At 35.7% G+C, this 17864-nt stretch overlaps 3 protein-coding genes across 3 annotated transcripts in view; 2 read left to right on the top strand and 1 right to left on the bottom strand.

Moving 5' to 3' along the window:
- The window catches only part of LOC134818694 (protein PALS2-like), a 74292-nt gene that overhangs the window by 17465 nt on the left and 38963 nt on the right, over positions 1-17864 (bottom strand). The gene's annotated exons all lie outside the window — the stretch shown is intronic.
- On the top strand, positions 13832-15106 carry LOC134818891 (zinc finger protein 501-like). The gene has a single exon (XM_063828601.1). The coding sequence runs from the start codon at positions 13847-13849 to the stop codon at positions 14990-14992; it is 1146 nt and encodes a 381-aa protein (XP_063684671.1). The 5' UTR covers positions 13832-13846; the 3' UTR covers positions 14993-15106.
- LOC134818892 (centrosomal protein 43-like) overlaps positions 15372-17864 on the top strand; it is a 47647-nt gene continuing 45154 nt past the window's right edge. The window contains exons 1-2 of the mRNA XM_063828602.1: positions 15372-15519; positions 16691-16745. Coding sequence (XP_063684672.1) covers positions 15385-15519; positions 16691-16745 — 190 coding nt within the window. The 5' untranslated portion in view covers positions 15372-15384. The remainder of the gene's footprint in view (positions 15520-16690; positions 16746-17864) is intronic.

Genomic DNA, 17864 nt, shown 5'->3' with positions numbered 1-17864 from the left:
CTTACTCGGGATTATTACGACGGGTTCATTAACGACCGGTTAAAATATGGTTCGGGAAAAATATGGCGAAATTGCTCAAAACCCACCACATTTTCCCGGTCGCCATTTTACCGGTGTCCAACCTTTCAATTTTAGATTCAAAGATTTTGTCTCAGATGTAAATTTCCTTATTAGAGATAAGCAAGTTTAGAAATTTTCGCATTGCTAAAACTTGTGAAACAAGTCGAATTATCAATAATTGTTGAAAGTAGACAGAAATAATGACTCGTGGTTAATCAAACTAGATGGAAAATAATTTTTAACATTTGAAGCGTAACAACCAGATCGATATTAAGATAAAGGTTGAGCTGTTTAGTCTTCCAATAAGTTGTAATCATCTTCGTTATCTTCATCTGGATCATCCCTTTCATCAGTTTTAATTAATTCAAGTTTTAATTTAACTGTTACTTGTACTTTGAGTCCTATTTCATTATGTAGAGATAGTCAATACCTAAGAAATTAAAAATTGGCCTATTTAAATCAAATTTGACAATAAGGATATATGACAAGAATTGGGCAAAAAGGTGAATTTTTTGCAATTTTAGCCAAATGAAGTCGAAAAACCTACAACAAGTGTCCCAATAGTCTTCTTTAGAGAATATAAGACAACGATTAAAATATGAGCACCCATACCCCTTGGGAACCCTAAAAGCTGAGTAGGCGGGTTTATTAACGACCGGTGAAAATGTGGTTCGGGAAAAATATGGCGAAATTACCCTAAACCCACCACTTTATCCCGGTCATAATAATCCCGAGTAAGGTACTTAAAGGGTTTTTATAATATTTACTAAGATTTTTTATTTGATTTCATATTTAATTTTTATATAGGGTCAATGGCCAATGCTATATTATGTGTATATTGTTTGAATTTGTAATATAAAAAATTTAATTCCCATCAAAAAGGAAATAAAAACTAAACAGGAGGAGGTGACTGGAGTATCACATGGTTTCATTTGTCCGCAATGTGAAGCAATCAATGATATGTCTACTAGAAATGTCTTGTTAAAGTCTTTACGATCATCAGTCTGGTTGGGCAAAGAAAATGCTTGCCCTGTTGGGAAAGCTTTTAAATGTGACTACTGATCTTATCAGACACCAACGTACTCACATGGGAGAGGAACCCTATAACTGCAACGAATGTTCATATATATTTGCTCTGTTAAATCATTCTTATTATACAACAACGTACTCGAACAGGAGAGAAACCGTAGAAGTGCAGTCAATGTTTGCATTCTTGTGCTCAAAAAGGTAGGCTCACAGCGCATATAAGGACAGGGGAGAAACCCTACAAAGTAAAGTAAAGTAAAGTAAAACTTATGACATCACATCATCACACATGTCTACAAAATATCATCGCACTGTTTACCTGGCAACCTCAGGCTATCACGTTCATAAACATATCGAATAGAGGTTCGGCGGAATGACAGGCTGAGCGCGGCCCAGTAACGCACTGTGTGAAAAAATATATAATAAATATTTCCCCACCAACATTAATTATTCATCAAATACAATATTTAAAAACAATTTTATCAAAAACATTACCCTATTTTAAAAACTTCCCAGTGGAATATAGATTTATAAAACGCTTCTTTGCCACATAAGGATGGAACCAAAGATAATTGTTATGTTTCTCTTTATTACTGGCTCCTTCAATTCTTACTAAAACTTCATTTAATTAGAAACATTCCAAAAAAAGCAATCATTTGTAATACTTTTAGAAATCATATCTTTCTTAAAGCTGCAGGTGGATTCCACAATTTGACACAATACTCAAGATGGGGTCTTATTAAAGCTTTATATATAGCAATCATAACAACCTTTTCTCTAATAACTAAATTCCTCTCAATCCAACAAATCATACGATTTGCCTTAGCTATACATGCTTTGTATACAAGTGTAAAGAATGTTCATATTGTAGTGCTCTGAAAGGTCGGCTCTCAGGAGACAAACCCTACTGTGCAAGAAATGTTTATTTGCTTGCTCTATTAAATCAGGTCTTTCCCGACACCAACATACTCACACAGGACAGAAACTCTAAAATTGCCAGGAGTGTTCTCATAGTACAACTGTTAACTTGTTCTGATCAGTCACACCTAATTAGACACCAGTGTATTCACGGGTAAAGAATGTCAGTTTACTTCCCATTTTATATTATTAGTTTACCTACGAGGAATGATCAATGATTGCATTTAATGTTGTGAAACATTTAGGCTGACGCTCTAGCAGAAGAAATAAATAACACTGACGATGCTAGAAAGATGTTTGGAGCTTCAAGATCTTTAGCTGGAATAAAAAAGTCGGGTAACATAGTGATCAATGATATCAACAACAACCCTATTGGTACTGATTTAGGGAAAGCAAACACAGCGAAATCTTTCTTCGAAAAACAACTAACAGAAGGAGTTGAAGCTGGCCTGCAACCTTTTACCTGCGATCCAAAACCACTTGATAACCCCATTACACCAGTTGAAGTTGAACTTGCTGCAAGTAAACTCAAATCAAACCGTGCCAGTGGTCCAGATAATCTCCAGAATGAGTTGATAAAGTACGCCCATCCAATCACTTTTGAGAAGTATGCTGAGGCAATTAACGAGTCATTTAGTGGGAACAAATACATAAGTTCAATAGGACAAGGTATTGTGACTCCTCTACAGAAGCCCGGTAAACCTAAAGGTCCCCTCACAAGCCTTAGACCACTTACACTGTTAAACAGATCAAGGAAGATGCTCACTCAAATTGCCTTAAAACGGGTTGAGAGTAGAATTGACAACTACACCATGCCATGGCAGAGTGCTTACAAGAGAGGTAGGAGCTGCTCTGACATTGTGTGGGCTCAGAGAATGCTAATATCTGTTGTGATGAGGAAGAAATGGACATTTAGCAAAATGGGTATTGATATGAGTAGAGCTTTTGATACCGTGAAAAGGGACACTATCATCAATGTTTTGAAGGATGCTGGTTGTTCGGAGGACGACATTCGCTTAGTTCAATACCTTCTATCGAATACTCTCCTTAGAGTTCGTGTTAACTCCTCACTGTCGGAAGAGTTTGAAAGTTTACTCGGAGCCTTTCAAGGTGACAGTTTATCTGGAAAGCTATTCACACTTATTCTTGCAGCAGCCTTACACCACCTCAGAGCTGTATCTGGGAGACCAAACCCACCAGTATCAGAACTAGGTTTTCCAACTGAGTGGGAATATTCAGACGATTGTGACTTTGCTGACGAGGACATCGAGAAACTGAGAATTTTCCTTCCTACAGTGAAGGAGATTCTCAAAGACTGGAACCTCCAAGTAAATGAAAGTAAAACTGAATTCAGTACCTTCTACCTGGCCAAAAAATCTGATAAAGACACAAACGGTCAGCCATTAGCTAATAACGAACCATGGCGAAGTAACAAGTCACTAGGTTCCTTACTCTGTACTGAGAAGGACATTCAAAGAAGGGGAATCCTAGCTGAGATTGCTTTTAAGAACTTTGGAAAAGTATGGTTGTCCGGTAAGAAAATTTCCCTTGAAAGAAAGCTGAGGTTATATGATGCTCAAGTTGTATCTGTATTGATTTACAACTCAAATAGTTGGAGTCCTAAGAAAGCAACCATGGAGAAAATGGACACACTCCATCGTAGACACCTCAAGTCCATTTTAAACATCAAATGGCCTAAAGGTATGATAAGCAACAAAGCATTGTATGAAAGGTGCAAAGTTGAAAAGTTATCCAAGCGTATTGAACACCAGCGGTGGAAGATGTTTGGACACATTCTCAGGAGTATGGAGAACACCCCAGCCCAAACGGCTCTCTCTTTTGCTATTGAATCAGATAATTTATTCATTGGTAGATTGGGGAGACCTAGAATGAACTTGTTATCGGTTTTAAGAAGTGATTTAAGTAGTAGAAATTTGCAAATGGACAACTTGCATGAATTGAACGAAATTAGAGATATAGCTGCATGCAACAGATGTTGGGAAAATCTTTTTCAAGGGTACAGTTTACCGCATTAAGGTATTTTTAAGAATCATTTTTGTCGGTAAGATCCTGTTTTATAATAATAATAAACATTTAGGTATTCACACGGGAGAGAAACCCTACAAGTGTACGGAATGTTCATTTGCTTGCTCTTTTAAATCAAATTTTATTAACCACCAACGTACTCACACGGGAGAGAAACCCTACAAGTGTATGGAATGTTCATATACTTGCTCTGATAAATCAAATCTTATTAGACACCAGCGTATTCACACGGGAGAGAAGCCCTACAAGTGTAAGGAATGTTCATATACTTGCTCTGATAAATCAAATCTTATTATACATCAACATACTCACACGAGAGAAACCGTATGAGTGTAAGGAGTGTTCATATACTTGCTCTGATAAATCAAGTCTTATCAGACACCAGCGTACTCACACGGGAGAGAAGCCCTACAAATGTAAGGAATGTTCATATTCTATATAGTGCTCAGAAAAGTCCGCTCACAGCGCATATGAGGACTCACATGGGCGAAAAACCCTGGCCCTGCAAGTGTAAAGAATGTTCATTTGCTTGCTCTATTAAATCAAGTCTTGTCCAACACCAACATACTCACATAGGACAGAAACTCCAAAATTGCCAGAAATGTTCTCATACAACTCTTATACTTGTTTAAATCAGTCACACTTTATGTTTGCACTAGATTGGATATATTTACCTCCCATCTTCACAAAATATTCAAAATTCTAATTGATAGAGGATATAGCCGTGATAGACTGATTAAAGGCATTAAACGTTGTCTGAGGAAATATGATAACGTTTTCAGGAAGTTCGGTATTCTAGATGACCATAACATTATTAAAGAACTCCCCTGATATCTTTTGATTTAATGAAACACGGGTACTAACTCTGCTAAACTGAACAAATTCTGAAACTTAGGTGAATAAGTGTACAACGTGCTAAACCGAAGTTCAGACTGACCAGTGAAAATGGGCGAGCGTACCAAGTGTCATTTTAATTAGAAGTTTTAGTCAGTGATTTATTATTGAAGCTTGTAATTACAATATCTAATGCTCCTATAAATACTTTAATTAATTGTTTGTTCCGTTATTCTTTTTCCTTCCTCTTTTCCTTGTCATCCCCTTTAGTTTTAAGATTCTTGCTATGAATGGCTACAGCTAACACTATTAATGCTAAGTACCAAACAACAAGTGGGAGGTGGATCGTTGGTACCATTAAATCGATTTAACACCGCAATTCCAGTCGCAAGCCTGGGACCACTACTAGCATAGTCACAACATCTACAAAGCTGCCATATAGCCTGACTGACAATTTTCTCGACTGACTGACAATGTTTCTTCTTTTTTCCCCATTTAGAATACAAAGATTAGTACATTTTAGCTTATGATTAATATTATATTTTTACCTATAGTTTACCTAGATTAGACACTGCGTAGTCACTGGTAGAGAATGTCAGTTTACTTCCCATTTTATGTCTTAAGTTTACCTATAATGAGGTATGATCAATGATTGCATTGTCTAGAAATAATGTCCACAAATGTTTAGAGCTATGTTTGAAATGGATTTTTCTGATTTAAATAAAAACAATTTGCAGCTTTTCGCCCAAATAAATAAGAAGTCAAATATAATCTTTGATAATATGTATTTAAACATTAATTGGATCCCACTGATTTTGTCTTGTCTCGATACTAGAAATTAGTAAATTTAATATTCTTCCACACAATCTATATTATTTTTTATTTTCATAATATGACTCTGATATGACATTTATTAACAGTATTGTAGCTGCATGGTACAGATAGATTAGAGATGTCTGAGGGTGGTCTAAATAATATAATTTAATAATATTCCATTTATCTATACCCACTGCCTAAACTTTCTAAATTCAAATATCTACATATTTAATTACCAGTGGGCCACTGGTAATTAAATATGTAGATACGGGTATATGGCCCCCAGAATATAGGTGGCCCCCAAAATATAGGTCATGTTAGTGGATACAGTTCTAACCAAGATAAGCGATGCTAATGGGATCTGTTACTGCTATGTTGGAGTAAAACATGTAACTAATGTTTCTGGATAAAAATTTTGGACCTACATGAGGTATTTTGGTATATTTGGTCATGACAGCGAAAGATTTAAACGATGTTGTCATTTTCTAGAGGGGTAAATATGGCGAAAAATTGTCATGACAAAAATCTGTCCAACACATGCCATTAAGACTACTGGTATGAGTATAAGTATTATTTTAAGCTATCTTTTCATCGAGACATCTGCAAACTGACAATTTGGAAAAAAGTTATGGCCACCACAATTTTACGGGCCCCCAGAATATAGGTCTATACGACCCCCAGAATATAGGTTGGTCAAAAACCCTGAACATGCCCAAAACCATGCTTTGGGATGCTCTACTTGTAGCTACTAGTCTCCTGAACCCACATATCAAGTTTTATCAAAATTGGATAAAAATTGGCCGAGTTATGGGATAAAAACAAAAACCATATGCCCATATTTGGGCATACGCACCAAATTTGATCGATTTTGGTCCATAAATTGGTCAAATATCAATATTTTTGAATGAAACCAACTTTATATGGAAGGTAAGCATATATTACACATTCTCTATGATTATCAGCTCAATATCTACCTAACTGTGGATTCTGTGTTCAAATAATCGCAAAAAATGAACAAAATCGCCCATATCTCAAACTGACTTCGCTCAAAACAATAGAACTCAATAGGGTTTCAATATTTTCACATGAAATTTTCAGAATCAACGTAGAATTGTCTCATGACCTTAAGTTTTGGGACAGAATTTTGAGTTAGGCCTTTAAAACAATTTGGCGGCCAAAAATGTCTGATTTACAGTCATTGAGGTGCACATTGTATTGATACAGATAAAAACAGCCCCCCTCAATCATATCTAGGGACACTCCTTCAATCTTATTTAAGTATTTAGTTAAGATCCCTACTAAATGAGTGCATGAAAGCTTTTTAACTAGTAAAATTAAAGATTTTACTCATTACGGGTATATGGCCCCCAGAATATAGGTTTTAAAAAAAAATAGCGACCAAGATTCTGCATTTTCTCTGTCACCCTGAGCATTAAGGAATGTGGGGTAGTGATGAGAAACAGTTAAAGAACATATGCTGAAGAGATGGCATCATCAAAATGTATGAAGGTGGAGTATTTGAGGACGATTTTTGCATACCTATATTCTGGGGGCCGTAGTTTTGGCAGTATCGAGATAGCCCGACCACTGGTCCGCGGACCACTGTCTGCGGACCACTGTCTGCGGACCACTGTCCGCGGACCACTGTCTACCAGATCATATTACTGTATAATAACAGTATCCCCTGAATCAAGCAACAGGTGTTTGTGAATAGTTGATTGGTTACCAGATCATATGAATGGTATGTATGGTATCTTGGATGCAATTAGTTACGACTAGCATAATTAATTGTAGCGTAGTAAATTACTGGATCAAACTATTGATTACGATTCAAATGTGGTCTCTCGGATATAATTAGTTACGAATAATATTGATTGCTCAATGAAATAAATGATTACGATTAAAATGTGGTATATAAGTCGTTCGTTTTTGGTGAAGTATTATCAGTTGCCATCATCAACAACAACAACTATTCCAATTCCTGACATGGTACTCTTCTGTCTAATGGACGAAATTAATGGACCCACCGCCTCCCTAGAGAATGCTCGAGACTTCCTCAATCATTTCTATCATCAACTCCTTCTTGAACAACTACAACTATGGTCTCAGAGAAAACGAAACGGATGAACTCAGCCCTACCCGCGGACAGTGGTCCGCAGACAGTGGTCCGCAGACAGTGGTCCGCAGACAGTGGTCCGCGGACAGTGGTCCGCGGACCAGTGGTCGGGCTATCTCGATACTGCCGTAGTTTTTGATTTTTTGCTATTAAGTATACTCTAAACCATTTCAATTTAGTATCTGGAGCCATTGGCATCATCAATACAGTCTCAGCAACATATTCTGACTGCATATAACTGTCTGTGACAATTTTAGAACAACTTAGGAACAGATGTTTGGACCTATATTCTGGGGGCCCTGTTAAAAAATGGTATTTTTACAGGTGAAAAAAAAGTACACTTAAAAACCTAATAATTATTTTCAACTACCCAAGAAACATTTAAAGGGTTATTATGTACATATTTACAGCCCTAAACATGCTTAGAAGTAGTTTTAACACCTGTTTCTAAGTGCTCAAAAAACGACCTATATTCTGGGGGCCATATACCCGTATTTGAATTTAGAAAGTTTGTGTATTTTGATTTCATTAATCAGTTATTAATGCAGGAACTTTTGTCATGTTAACACGGAGTAAACGACCTTCAACAGTTGCTGACAAAGTTAAGAGAAGCATAAATTTAATTCCCATCAAAAAGGAAATAAAAACTGAACAGGTGGAGGTGACTGGAGTATCACACGGTTTCATTTGTCCGCAATGTCAAGCTCACTTCCTGTATGATGAGTTCTTTGTGGAACATATCAAAGAACATCATGGTGAAACAATCGATGATATGTCTACTAGAAATGACTTGTTAAATTCATTACCATCATCAATCAGGTTAGGCAAAAAAATGCTTCTCCTGTTGGGAAAGCTTTTAAATGTGACGATTGTTCTTATACCTCTACTGAGAACAGTGATTTTATGAAACATTTACATATTCACACGAGAGAGAAACCCTACAAGTGTAAGGAATGTTCATATACTTGCTCTTTTAAATCAAGTCTTATTATACACCAACGTACTCACACGGGAGAGAAACCCTACAAGTGTAAGGAATGTTCATATACTTGCTCTGTTAAATCAAATCTAATCAACCACCAACGTATTCACACGGGAGAGAAACCCTACAAGTGTAAGGAATGTTCATATTCTTGTGCTCAGAAATGTCATCTGACATTACATATGAGGACTCACATTGGAGAGAAACCCTACAAGTGTAAGGAATGTTCATACAATTGCTCTGATAAATCAAATCTTATTAACCACCAACGTACTCACACGGGAGATAAACCCTACGAATGCAACGAATGTTCATATACTTGCTCAATTAAATCAAGTCTTATCAGACACCAACGTACTTACACAGGAGAGAAACCCTACAAGTGTAAGGAATGTTCATATACTTGCTCTGCTAAATCAAGTCTCATTAATCACCATTTTACTCACATGGGAGAGAAACCCTACAAGTGTAAGGAATGTTCATATACTTGCTCTGTTAAATCAAGTCTTACTATACACCAACGTACTCACACGGGAGAGAAACCCTATAAGTGCAGTCAATGTACGTATTCTAGTGCTCAGAATGGTTCGCTTACAACACAAACGGGATTCAAACGGGAGAGAAACCCTACAAGTGTAAGGAATGTTCATATACTTGCTCTGTTAAATCAAATCTTAATAGACACCAACGAACCCACACGGGAGAGAAACTATAAAATTGCCAGGAATGTTGTCATACAACTGTATACTTGTTCTGATCAGTCACTATTTATTAGACACCAGTGTATTCACTGGTAGAGAATGTCAGTTTACTTTCACTTTTATATTATTAGTTTACCTACGAGGTATGATCAATGATTACATTTATTATCTAGAAATAATCTCCACAAATGTTTAGAGCTATGTTTGAAATGAATTTTTCTGATTTAAATATAAGAATTTTGCAGTCTGTTGACCAAATAAATGTGAAATTAAACTTAATATTTGATATATATATATCTAACCATTAATTGAATCCCACTGATTTCGTCTTGTCTCAATAGTAGAAATTAGTAAATTTAATGTATTTCCACAATCTATATTATTTGTTATTTTTATAATTTATGACTCTGATATGACATTTATTAACTGCAAATTATAGCTCGTGGTACTGATAGAATATGGATTTCTAAGCGTGGTCTAAATATTATATTTAAATAATATTCCATTTATTTATACCCACTGGTAATTAAATATGTAGATATTTGAATTTGGAAAGTTTGTGTATTTTGATTTCATTAATCAGTTATTAATGCAGGAACGTTTGTCATGTTAACACGGAGTAAAAGATCCTCAACAGCTGCTGATAAAGAAAAGAGTAACATAACTTTAATTCCCATCAAAAAGGAAATAAAAACTGAACAGGAGGAGGTGACTGGAGTTGCACATGGTTTCATTTGTCCGCAATGTCAAGCTCACTTCCTGTATGATGAGTTCTTTGTAGAACATATCAGAGAACATCATGGTGAAACAATCAATGATTATATGTCTACTAGAAATGTCTTGTTAAATTCATTACCATCATTAGTCAGGTTGTGCAAAGAAAATACTTCTCCTGTTGGAAAAGCTTTTAAATGTGACAATTGTTCTTATACCTGTACTGAGAACAGTGATCTTGTGAAACATTTACGTATTCACACGGGAGAGGAACCCTACAAGTGTAAGGAATGTTCATTTACTTGCTCTTTTAAATCAAATCTTATTATACACCAACGCTTTCACACGGGAGAGAAACCCTACGGGGGGAATGCAACGTCAATTAATGTCAGTATTCCATAAAAACCCCAAACTGACATTGACATTAATTGACATTAATTGACATTAATTGACATTAATTGACATTAATTGACATTAATTGACATTAATTTGTCTTGAAATTTGAGATTATCATTATTTGATAAATATTCAAGATATTCACGTCTATGTAAGTTAGACCGGTTCAAAAAACAAAATGTCCTTGAATAATTATGAGTATGTTCTTATCTGTTGATCCTTAGGTTCAAAGACCACCAAAAAAAATTTCAGCTTCCAACTCTTCCATCTTCGATCCCCACCGGCCACGCCCATATTTTATTGGTTTCTTATACAGGTAAAATATCTAGAATCGGCTTTTTTAGTATGAAGGAGTACTGTTAGCTGTTTAAGATTCGTTATTCAAATATAAATGTCATGAAGGCATTTCGTTTAATGTGGGTTTTAAGTTCTGATGATGTTGAGAACCACGCCCTTGGATGGCCACGCCCATTTAAGAAAATTAAATTTCGGAAAACCGTATTATTTTAGTTTTATTGTTTAATGATCTGAATTTTTTTCACATTTCACATTTCCATATATGTGATAGTAGTGAATAAATTGATGATATAAACGTTCTTAAGTGCTAAAAATATGGTAGAACTACATAATCTTTGGTCGAAAAATATCGTGTCAATTAATGTCAGTATTCCAAAATTTTGCAAAACTGACATTGACATTAATTGACATTAATTGACATTAATTGACATTAATTGACATTAATTGACATTAATTGACGTTGCATCACCCCCAACCCTACAAGTGTAATGAATGTTCATATTGTAGTGCTCGGAAAGGTGATCTAGAGAAACATATGAGGACTCACTCAGGAGAGAAACTCTTCAAGTGCAACGAATGCTCATACAATTGCTCTGATAAATCAAATCTTATTAACCACCAACGTACTCACACGGGAGATAAACCCTACGAATGCAACGAATGTTCATATACTTGCTCAATTAAATCAAGTCTTATCAGACACCAACGTACTCACACAGGAGAGAAACCCTACAAGTGTAAGGAATGTTCATATACTTGCTCTGTTAAATCAAGTCTCATTAATCACCATTTTACTCACACGGGAGAGAAACCCTATAAGTGCAGTCAATGTACGTATTCTAGTGCTCAGAATGGTTTGCTTACAACACATATGAGGATTCACACGGGAGAGAAACCCTACAAATGCACAGTGGGCTGTGAGTGGGGGTCATGCTAGCATAGGGTATTTTAGACCATCACACATGCCTCTAACTTTGTTTTTAAGGTAATTTGGGTACAAAAATACGATTCCAATCATTCACAGGGCCGAAAATGTCTCAGAAAAAAATTTTTGGGCCGATTTTGAGCACTCTTGTAGTCCAAAAATAGGAGGCTGATCCCAGGAAAAGTTGTTTTTTTAGAGGTTTAATCGATTTTAAAGCTCTTTTATGAACTTTAAACAAAGGACAGCTATCTTAGGAACTCAAATCTTTTTGAATTATGAAAAAATATTGATCAGAACAAAAGTTGTGCCCATTTATCTGACCAAAATTTTCTGAAACGCCAAAATTGTTCCTGTTATTTTCAAAAATTTCGTTTAAAAACACGATTTTTTGGATTTTCATCAATTTTAACCATAATAATTGTGATATTTTGATTTTTCATCCATGTGCATCTGGTCTAGGATGCAAAAAAACGCCACAAACATGGAGTATAACTAAAATATGTCAATTTAATAGCAAAATTGAGCTCATAAATTATCTAAAAATGCAGCAAATTTTACCCAATTTTTGAGTTTCTTAATTTTTTAAACAGATATAACCCAAAGTGGCCCAGACAGATTCCAAAAGCTTCTAAACCAAAATTAACTCAGCTTTAAGATGAAGTAGGTTTCCATTTGAAGTATTATGAAGTTAGCAACTATTTTTGCCCTTTTTAAGAGAAAAAAATGCTGAAATTTAGTTTAAAATCGGCGCTCCATCAAAAAATCAGCAAATTAGCTAGACCCTTAGGGTTTTTTTCTAGTAACTAGGAAGCTTGGATCATCACTAACTCACAAATAACTCAGGAAACTAATACAAAGACAATTTATGGTGAAAGGATAAAACAAAAGTAAATTTTGGCAGTCAAATACAAAATTTCCACTGCCAAAAAATACAAATTTTAGGCGCGGTGCCATTTTCACACGATTCATCCTTTTTCATTTTGGTTTTTTGCATTGCATCGAGATTCTTTTTATCTTAATAGATAAATCAATTAGAAAAGAGGGGGGAAAAGTCAATTTTTGGCCTATGCTAGCATCCCAGCCCACTGTGAAATGTAAGGAATGTTCATATACTTGCTCTGTTAAATCAAGTCTTACTATACACCAACGTACTCACACGGGAGAGAAACCCTATAAGTGCAGTCAATGTACGTATTCTAGTGCTCAGAATGGTTCGCTTACAACACATATGAGGATTCACACGGGAGAGAAACCCTACAAGTGTAAGGAATGTTCATATACTTGCTCTGTTAAATCAAGTCTTATTACACACCAACGTACTCACACGGGAGAGAACCCCTACCAATGTTACCAATGTTCATTTGCCTGCTCTATTAAATCAAATCTTAATAGACACCAACGAACCCACACGGGAGAGAAACTATAAAATTGCCAGGAATGTTGTCATACAACTGTATACTTATTCTGATCAGTCACTCTTTATTAGACACCATACCAGTGTATTCACTGGTAGAGAATGTCAGTTTACTTCCAATTTTATATTATTAGTTTACCTACGAGGTATGATCAATGATTACATTTATTATCTAGAAATAATCTCCACACATTTTTAGAGCTAGGTTTGAAATGAATTTTTCTGATTTAGATATAAGAATTTTGCAGTCTGTTGACCAAATAAATGTGAAATTAAACTTAATATTTGATATATATCTAACCATTAATTGAATCCCACTGATTTTGTCTTGTCTCAATAGTAGAAATTAGTAAATTTAATGTTTTTCCACAATCTATATTATTTGTTATTTTTATAATATGACTCTGATATGACATTTATTAACTGCATTATAGCTCGTGGTACTGATAGAATATGGATTTCTAAGCGTGGTCTAAATATTATATTTAAATAATATTCCATTTATTTATACCCACTGGTAATTAAATATGTAGATATTTGAATTTGGAAAGTTTGTGTATTTTGATTTCATTAATCAGTTATTAATGCAGGAACGTTTGTCATGTTAACACGGAGTAAAAGATCCTCAACAGCTGCTGATAAAGAAAAGAGTAACATAACATTAATTCCCATCAAAAAGGAAATAAAAACTGAACAGGAGGAGGTGACTGGAGTTTCACATGGTTTCATTTGTCCGCAATGTCAAGCTCACTTCCTTTATGATGAGTTCTTTGTAGAACATATCAGAGAACATCATGGTGAAACAATCAATGATATGTCTACTAGAAATGTCTTGTTAAATTCATTACCATCATTAGTCAGGTTGGGCAAAGAAAATACTTCTCCTGTTGGGAAAGCTTTTAAATGTGACGATTGTTCTTATACCTGTACTGAGAACAGTGATCTTGTGAAACATTTACGTATTCACACGGGAGAGAAACCCTACAAGAGCAAGGAATGTTCATATACTCGCTCAGATAAATCAAAGCTAATCAGACACCAACGTGCTCACACGGGAGAGAAACCCTACAAGTGTATGGAATGTTCATATACTTGCTCTGATAAATCAAAGCTTATCATACACCAACGTATTCACAAGGGAGCTAAACCCTACAAGTGTAATGAATGTTCATATTGTAGTGCTCGGAAAGGTGATCTAGAGAAACATATGAGGACTCACTCAGGAGAGAAACTCTTCAAGTGCAACGAATGCTCATATACTTGCTCAATTAAATCAAATCTCATCAGACACCAACGTACTCACTCAGGAGAGAAACCCTACAAGTGCAGTCAATGTTCGTATTGTAGTGCTCGGAAAGGTAGTCTAGAGAAACATATGAGGACTCACACAGGAGAGAAACCCTACAAGTGTATGGAATGTTCATATACTTGCTCTGTTAAATCAACTCTTGTTACACACCAACGTATTCACACGGGAGAGAAACCTTACAATTGTAAGGAATGTTCATACACTTGCTCTGTTAGATCAAGTCTTGTTACACACCAACGTATTCACACGGGAGAGAAACCCTACAAGTGTAAGGAATGTTCATATACTTGCTCTGTTAGATCAAGTCTTATTAATCACCAACGTACTCACACAGGAGAGAAACCCTTCAAGTGTAAGGAATGTTCATATTGTAGTGCTCAGAAAGGTGATCTCAAGAAACATATGACGACTCACACGGGAAAGAAACCCTTCAAGTGAAACCAACGTTCGTATTCTAGTGCTCAGGAAGGTCGGTTCACAGCGCATATATGAGGACTCACACCGGACAGAAACTCTAAAATTGCAAGGAATTCGATATATAATTGTCTAACTCATCCATTAATTAATTCCATCGAATATTGATTGTCTTAAATCATATTGTTTGAGTTAGTAAACTGATCGTTTTATTCATCCAAATTTCACAAAGCCATATTTGTAATATGATTTACCTTATCTGTATGGATACAGATGGATTTCGTTGCATGATACAAATATTGGAATTTATTATTCAACTTATCACTTTATCAATATTCTTATAGAATAAGCAAATTTAAGACCTTAAGAACTTATAATTGGAACCTTTTCACTTTTTAATTATCCTAGGTAAGAAAATGTCAGCTGGAGATGAAGATACAGAGTTAAGGGATCTGGTAACCCAAACTCTAGAAAACAATGGACTTCTTGGCAAGATACAGGCCCAACTCAGGGCTGGTGTGTTCTTGGCTTTGGAAGACACCGATAAAAAGGTTACATTTAATATGGTTTTTTTTTGCATGATTTTCAAAAATTGAAAGACATAAGGTAACTTTTTTGCTTCAAATATCCACTGTATTTAGCATAAAAATACACATAAAAAGCCGTTATTCTGAAAAATATGGTTTCATATCGCTGAAAACGTGACTGGCAAGTCATACAATAATCATATTAAGAGGATTTAGCAAAAATATTTTATCAGTTTGTATCTGTGAATAGATCTGCTTTTGATTGGTATCATATCAATTACCATCAAGTGTGTAACCGGTGTCAATAAGTAAGCACAACTTTCCATGTGAACTGACTCAGTGCATAATGCTATGATAGTTGCTTTTAATAAGGAAACTACCGCTTTCTGTTTACTTAATCGAGTAATCAGTTATGACTATTATATATCATATATTATTATTATGACTATATAGACTTATACTGTTATATCCATTGTATAATTTAAAGTAAATACAGCTAAAGAATCTGAGGACAGAATGTAGAAGGTTTTATCACTTTAATTCGTAATGATGTATCTCAAAATTGACAAAATGTTCAATTCAAAATGTTTAATTGTAATTTTAATTCACGAAACATTGCTAATCTTCCATTCACGGGATTCATTTACCTGGCACCGCTCGCTCATGATACTTCTCCAAGCTCACACAAGTGTAAGCGAGGAGGTAGTTGTTCAATAATTATTCGTGTATATCTGCACGAGGAGCCCATCACAGCAGGCCCAAATTAATTAGCAGTCTTCAAGGCCTAGACCCTGCACCAACCACAGCTAATTGGCCTGGCCGGATTTCGCAGGGTGAAGTGCGAGATAACCGTTGTATAGTCTTCGCCCATAGCTTAGGCTATACTCTAGCGTGTAGGATGCTACTAATGCTACCACTAGCCACTAGACTACGCGCCACATTGTGAGTGCTACTAGTGGGCTACCACTAGCTACTAGACTATGCGCCACATTGTGAGTGCTACTAGTGGGCTACCACTAGCTACTAGACTACGCGCCATATTGCGAGTGCTACTAGTAGGCTACCACTAGCCACTAGACTATGCGCCACATTGTGAGTGCTACTGAAATTCAAACAACATCAACTTTGATTACAAATTTTACCTGTAGATTAAATATTTATTTTTAGTTTTTTAGTTTAACTCTTTTATTTTCAGAACAGAAAAGTGCATCATAACAAGAGACTGCAGCAATTCTTATCAACAAAAGAAGGTAAAATTATTTTTCTAGCTATCTAAACTAACGTCACAACAAGCTTAGTTATTAAACATCACAATTATTTAAGCTGTCCTACTTCCTACTTTTCAGCAGTTCCTCTTACTTTCCTCCTGTCTACTCCAGTAGCAGGGAGGAGTTGAGTGTGCACTTCGATGTACAGAGTTTTTTGCTGCTGAATCGGGTTAAATAGGTCATTGGTAACTCAAAAAATCGAGGGCCGCATGTTGTGTCGCTAGTCCCAACCCTGTGGAGCCCCGCCCATATTTCATATCAGGTGCGTATATGGGAAATATGTATCTCAGCTTCTGAAGGTCTTAGAGACTTAAAGTTGAGTTTAAAATGTCCGCAATACACATGTTTATATTGGTACTATGAAGGTCATGAAAGCCCAAAATGCTTATTTTTGGAAAAAAATCAGAAAAACCAATTTTCACTTGGGCGCGAGTAAAAAAATCTACACTAGAAATTGAGTGAAAATCGAGTAAGCAGTTCAGTGTCTACCACATTTCTAAACACAGGGTCCTCTGTTAGGTCATTCTAAATCAGAATTGATAAAGTAAGCAAATTTTATTAGTAGTTTCAACCCTGTGGAGCCACGCCCATATTTCAAATTATGTGCGAATATCGGAAATTTGTATCTCAGCTTCTGAAGGTCTTAGAGACTCAAAGGTGGGCTTAAAATGACCGCAATGTACATGTTTATATTGGCACTATGAGGGTCATGAAGGCCCAGAATGCTTATTTTTTGGAAAATTCAGTAAAACCGATTTTCAAGTTTGCGACACTTGGGCGTGAGTAAAAATCGACGCTTAGAAGTTAAGTGAAATCGAGTATGAAGTTCAGTGTCTGCAACGTTTCTAAACACAGGATCCTTTGTAAGGTCATTCTGAATCAGAATTGATAAGGTACGCAAATTCTATGAGTAGTTTCAACCCTAGGGAGCAAAAGCCAAAACTCCTAAATTACCCCCAGGCGCAAATATATGACTTTTCTATCTCGGCTTCTGAACGTTGTAGGGGCCTCTCTTTGAGCTCAAACTAACTACGATGGCCACATTTATATACCAACTAGACTGTAAAGAAACATAGGGTCTATTATACTCTATAGTGCTTA

This window comes from Bolinopsis microptera, chromosome 7 (assembly GCF_026151205.1).
Source record: "Bolinopsis microptera isolate Bmic1 chromosome 7, MBARI_Bmic_1.0, whole genome shotgun sequence".
NCBI classification, from domain to species: Eukaryota; Metazoa; Ctenophora; class Tentaculata; order Lobata; family Bolinopsidae; genus Bolinopsis; species Bolinopsis microptera.
This window is presented reverse-complemented; position numbering and strand designations above follow the sequence as displayed.

Excerpts from the sequence above, each read along its gene's own strand:
- LOC134818891 (XM_063828601.1), top strand. The coding sequence starts at position 13,847 with ATGTTAACACGGAGTAAAAGATCCTCAACAGCTGCTGATAAAGAAAAG.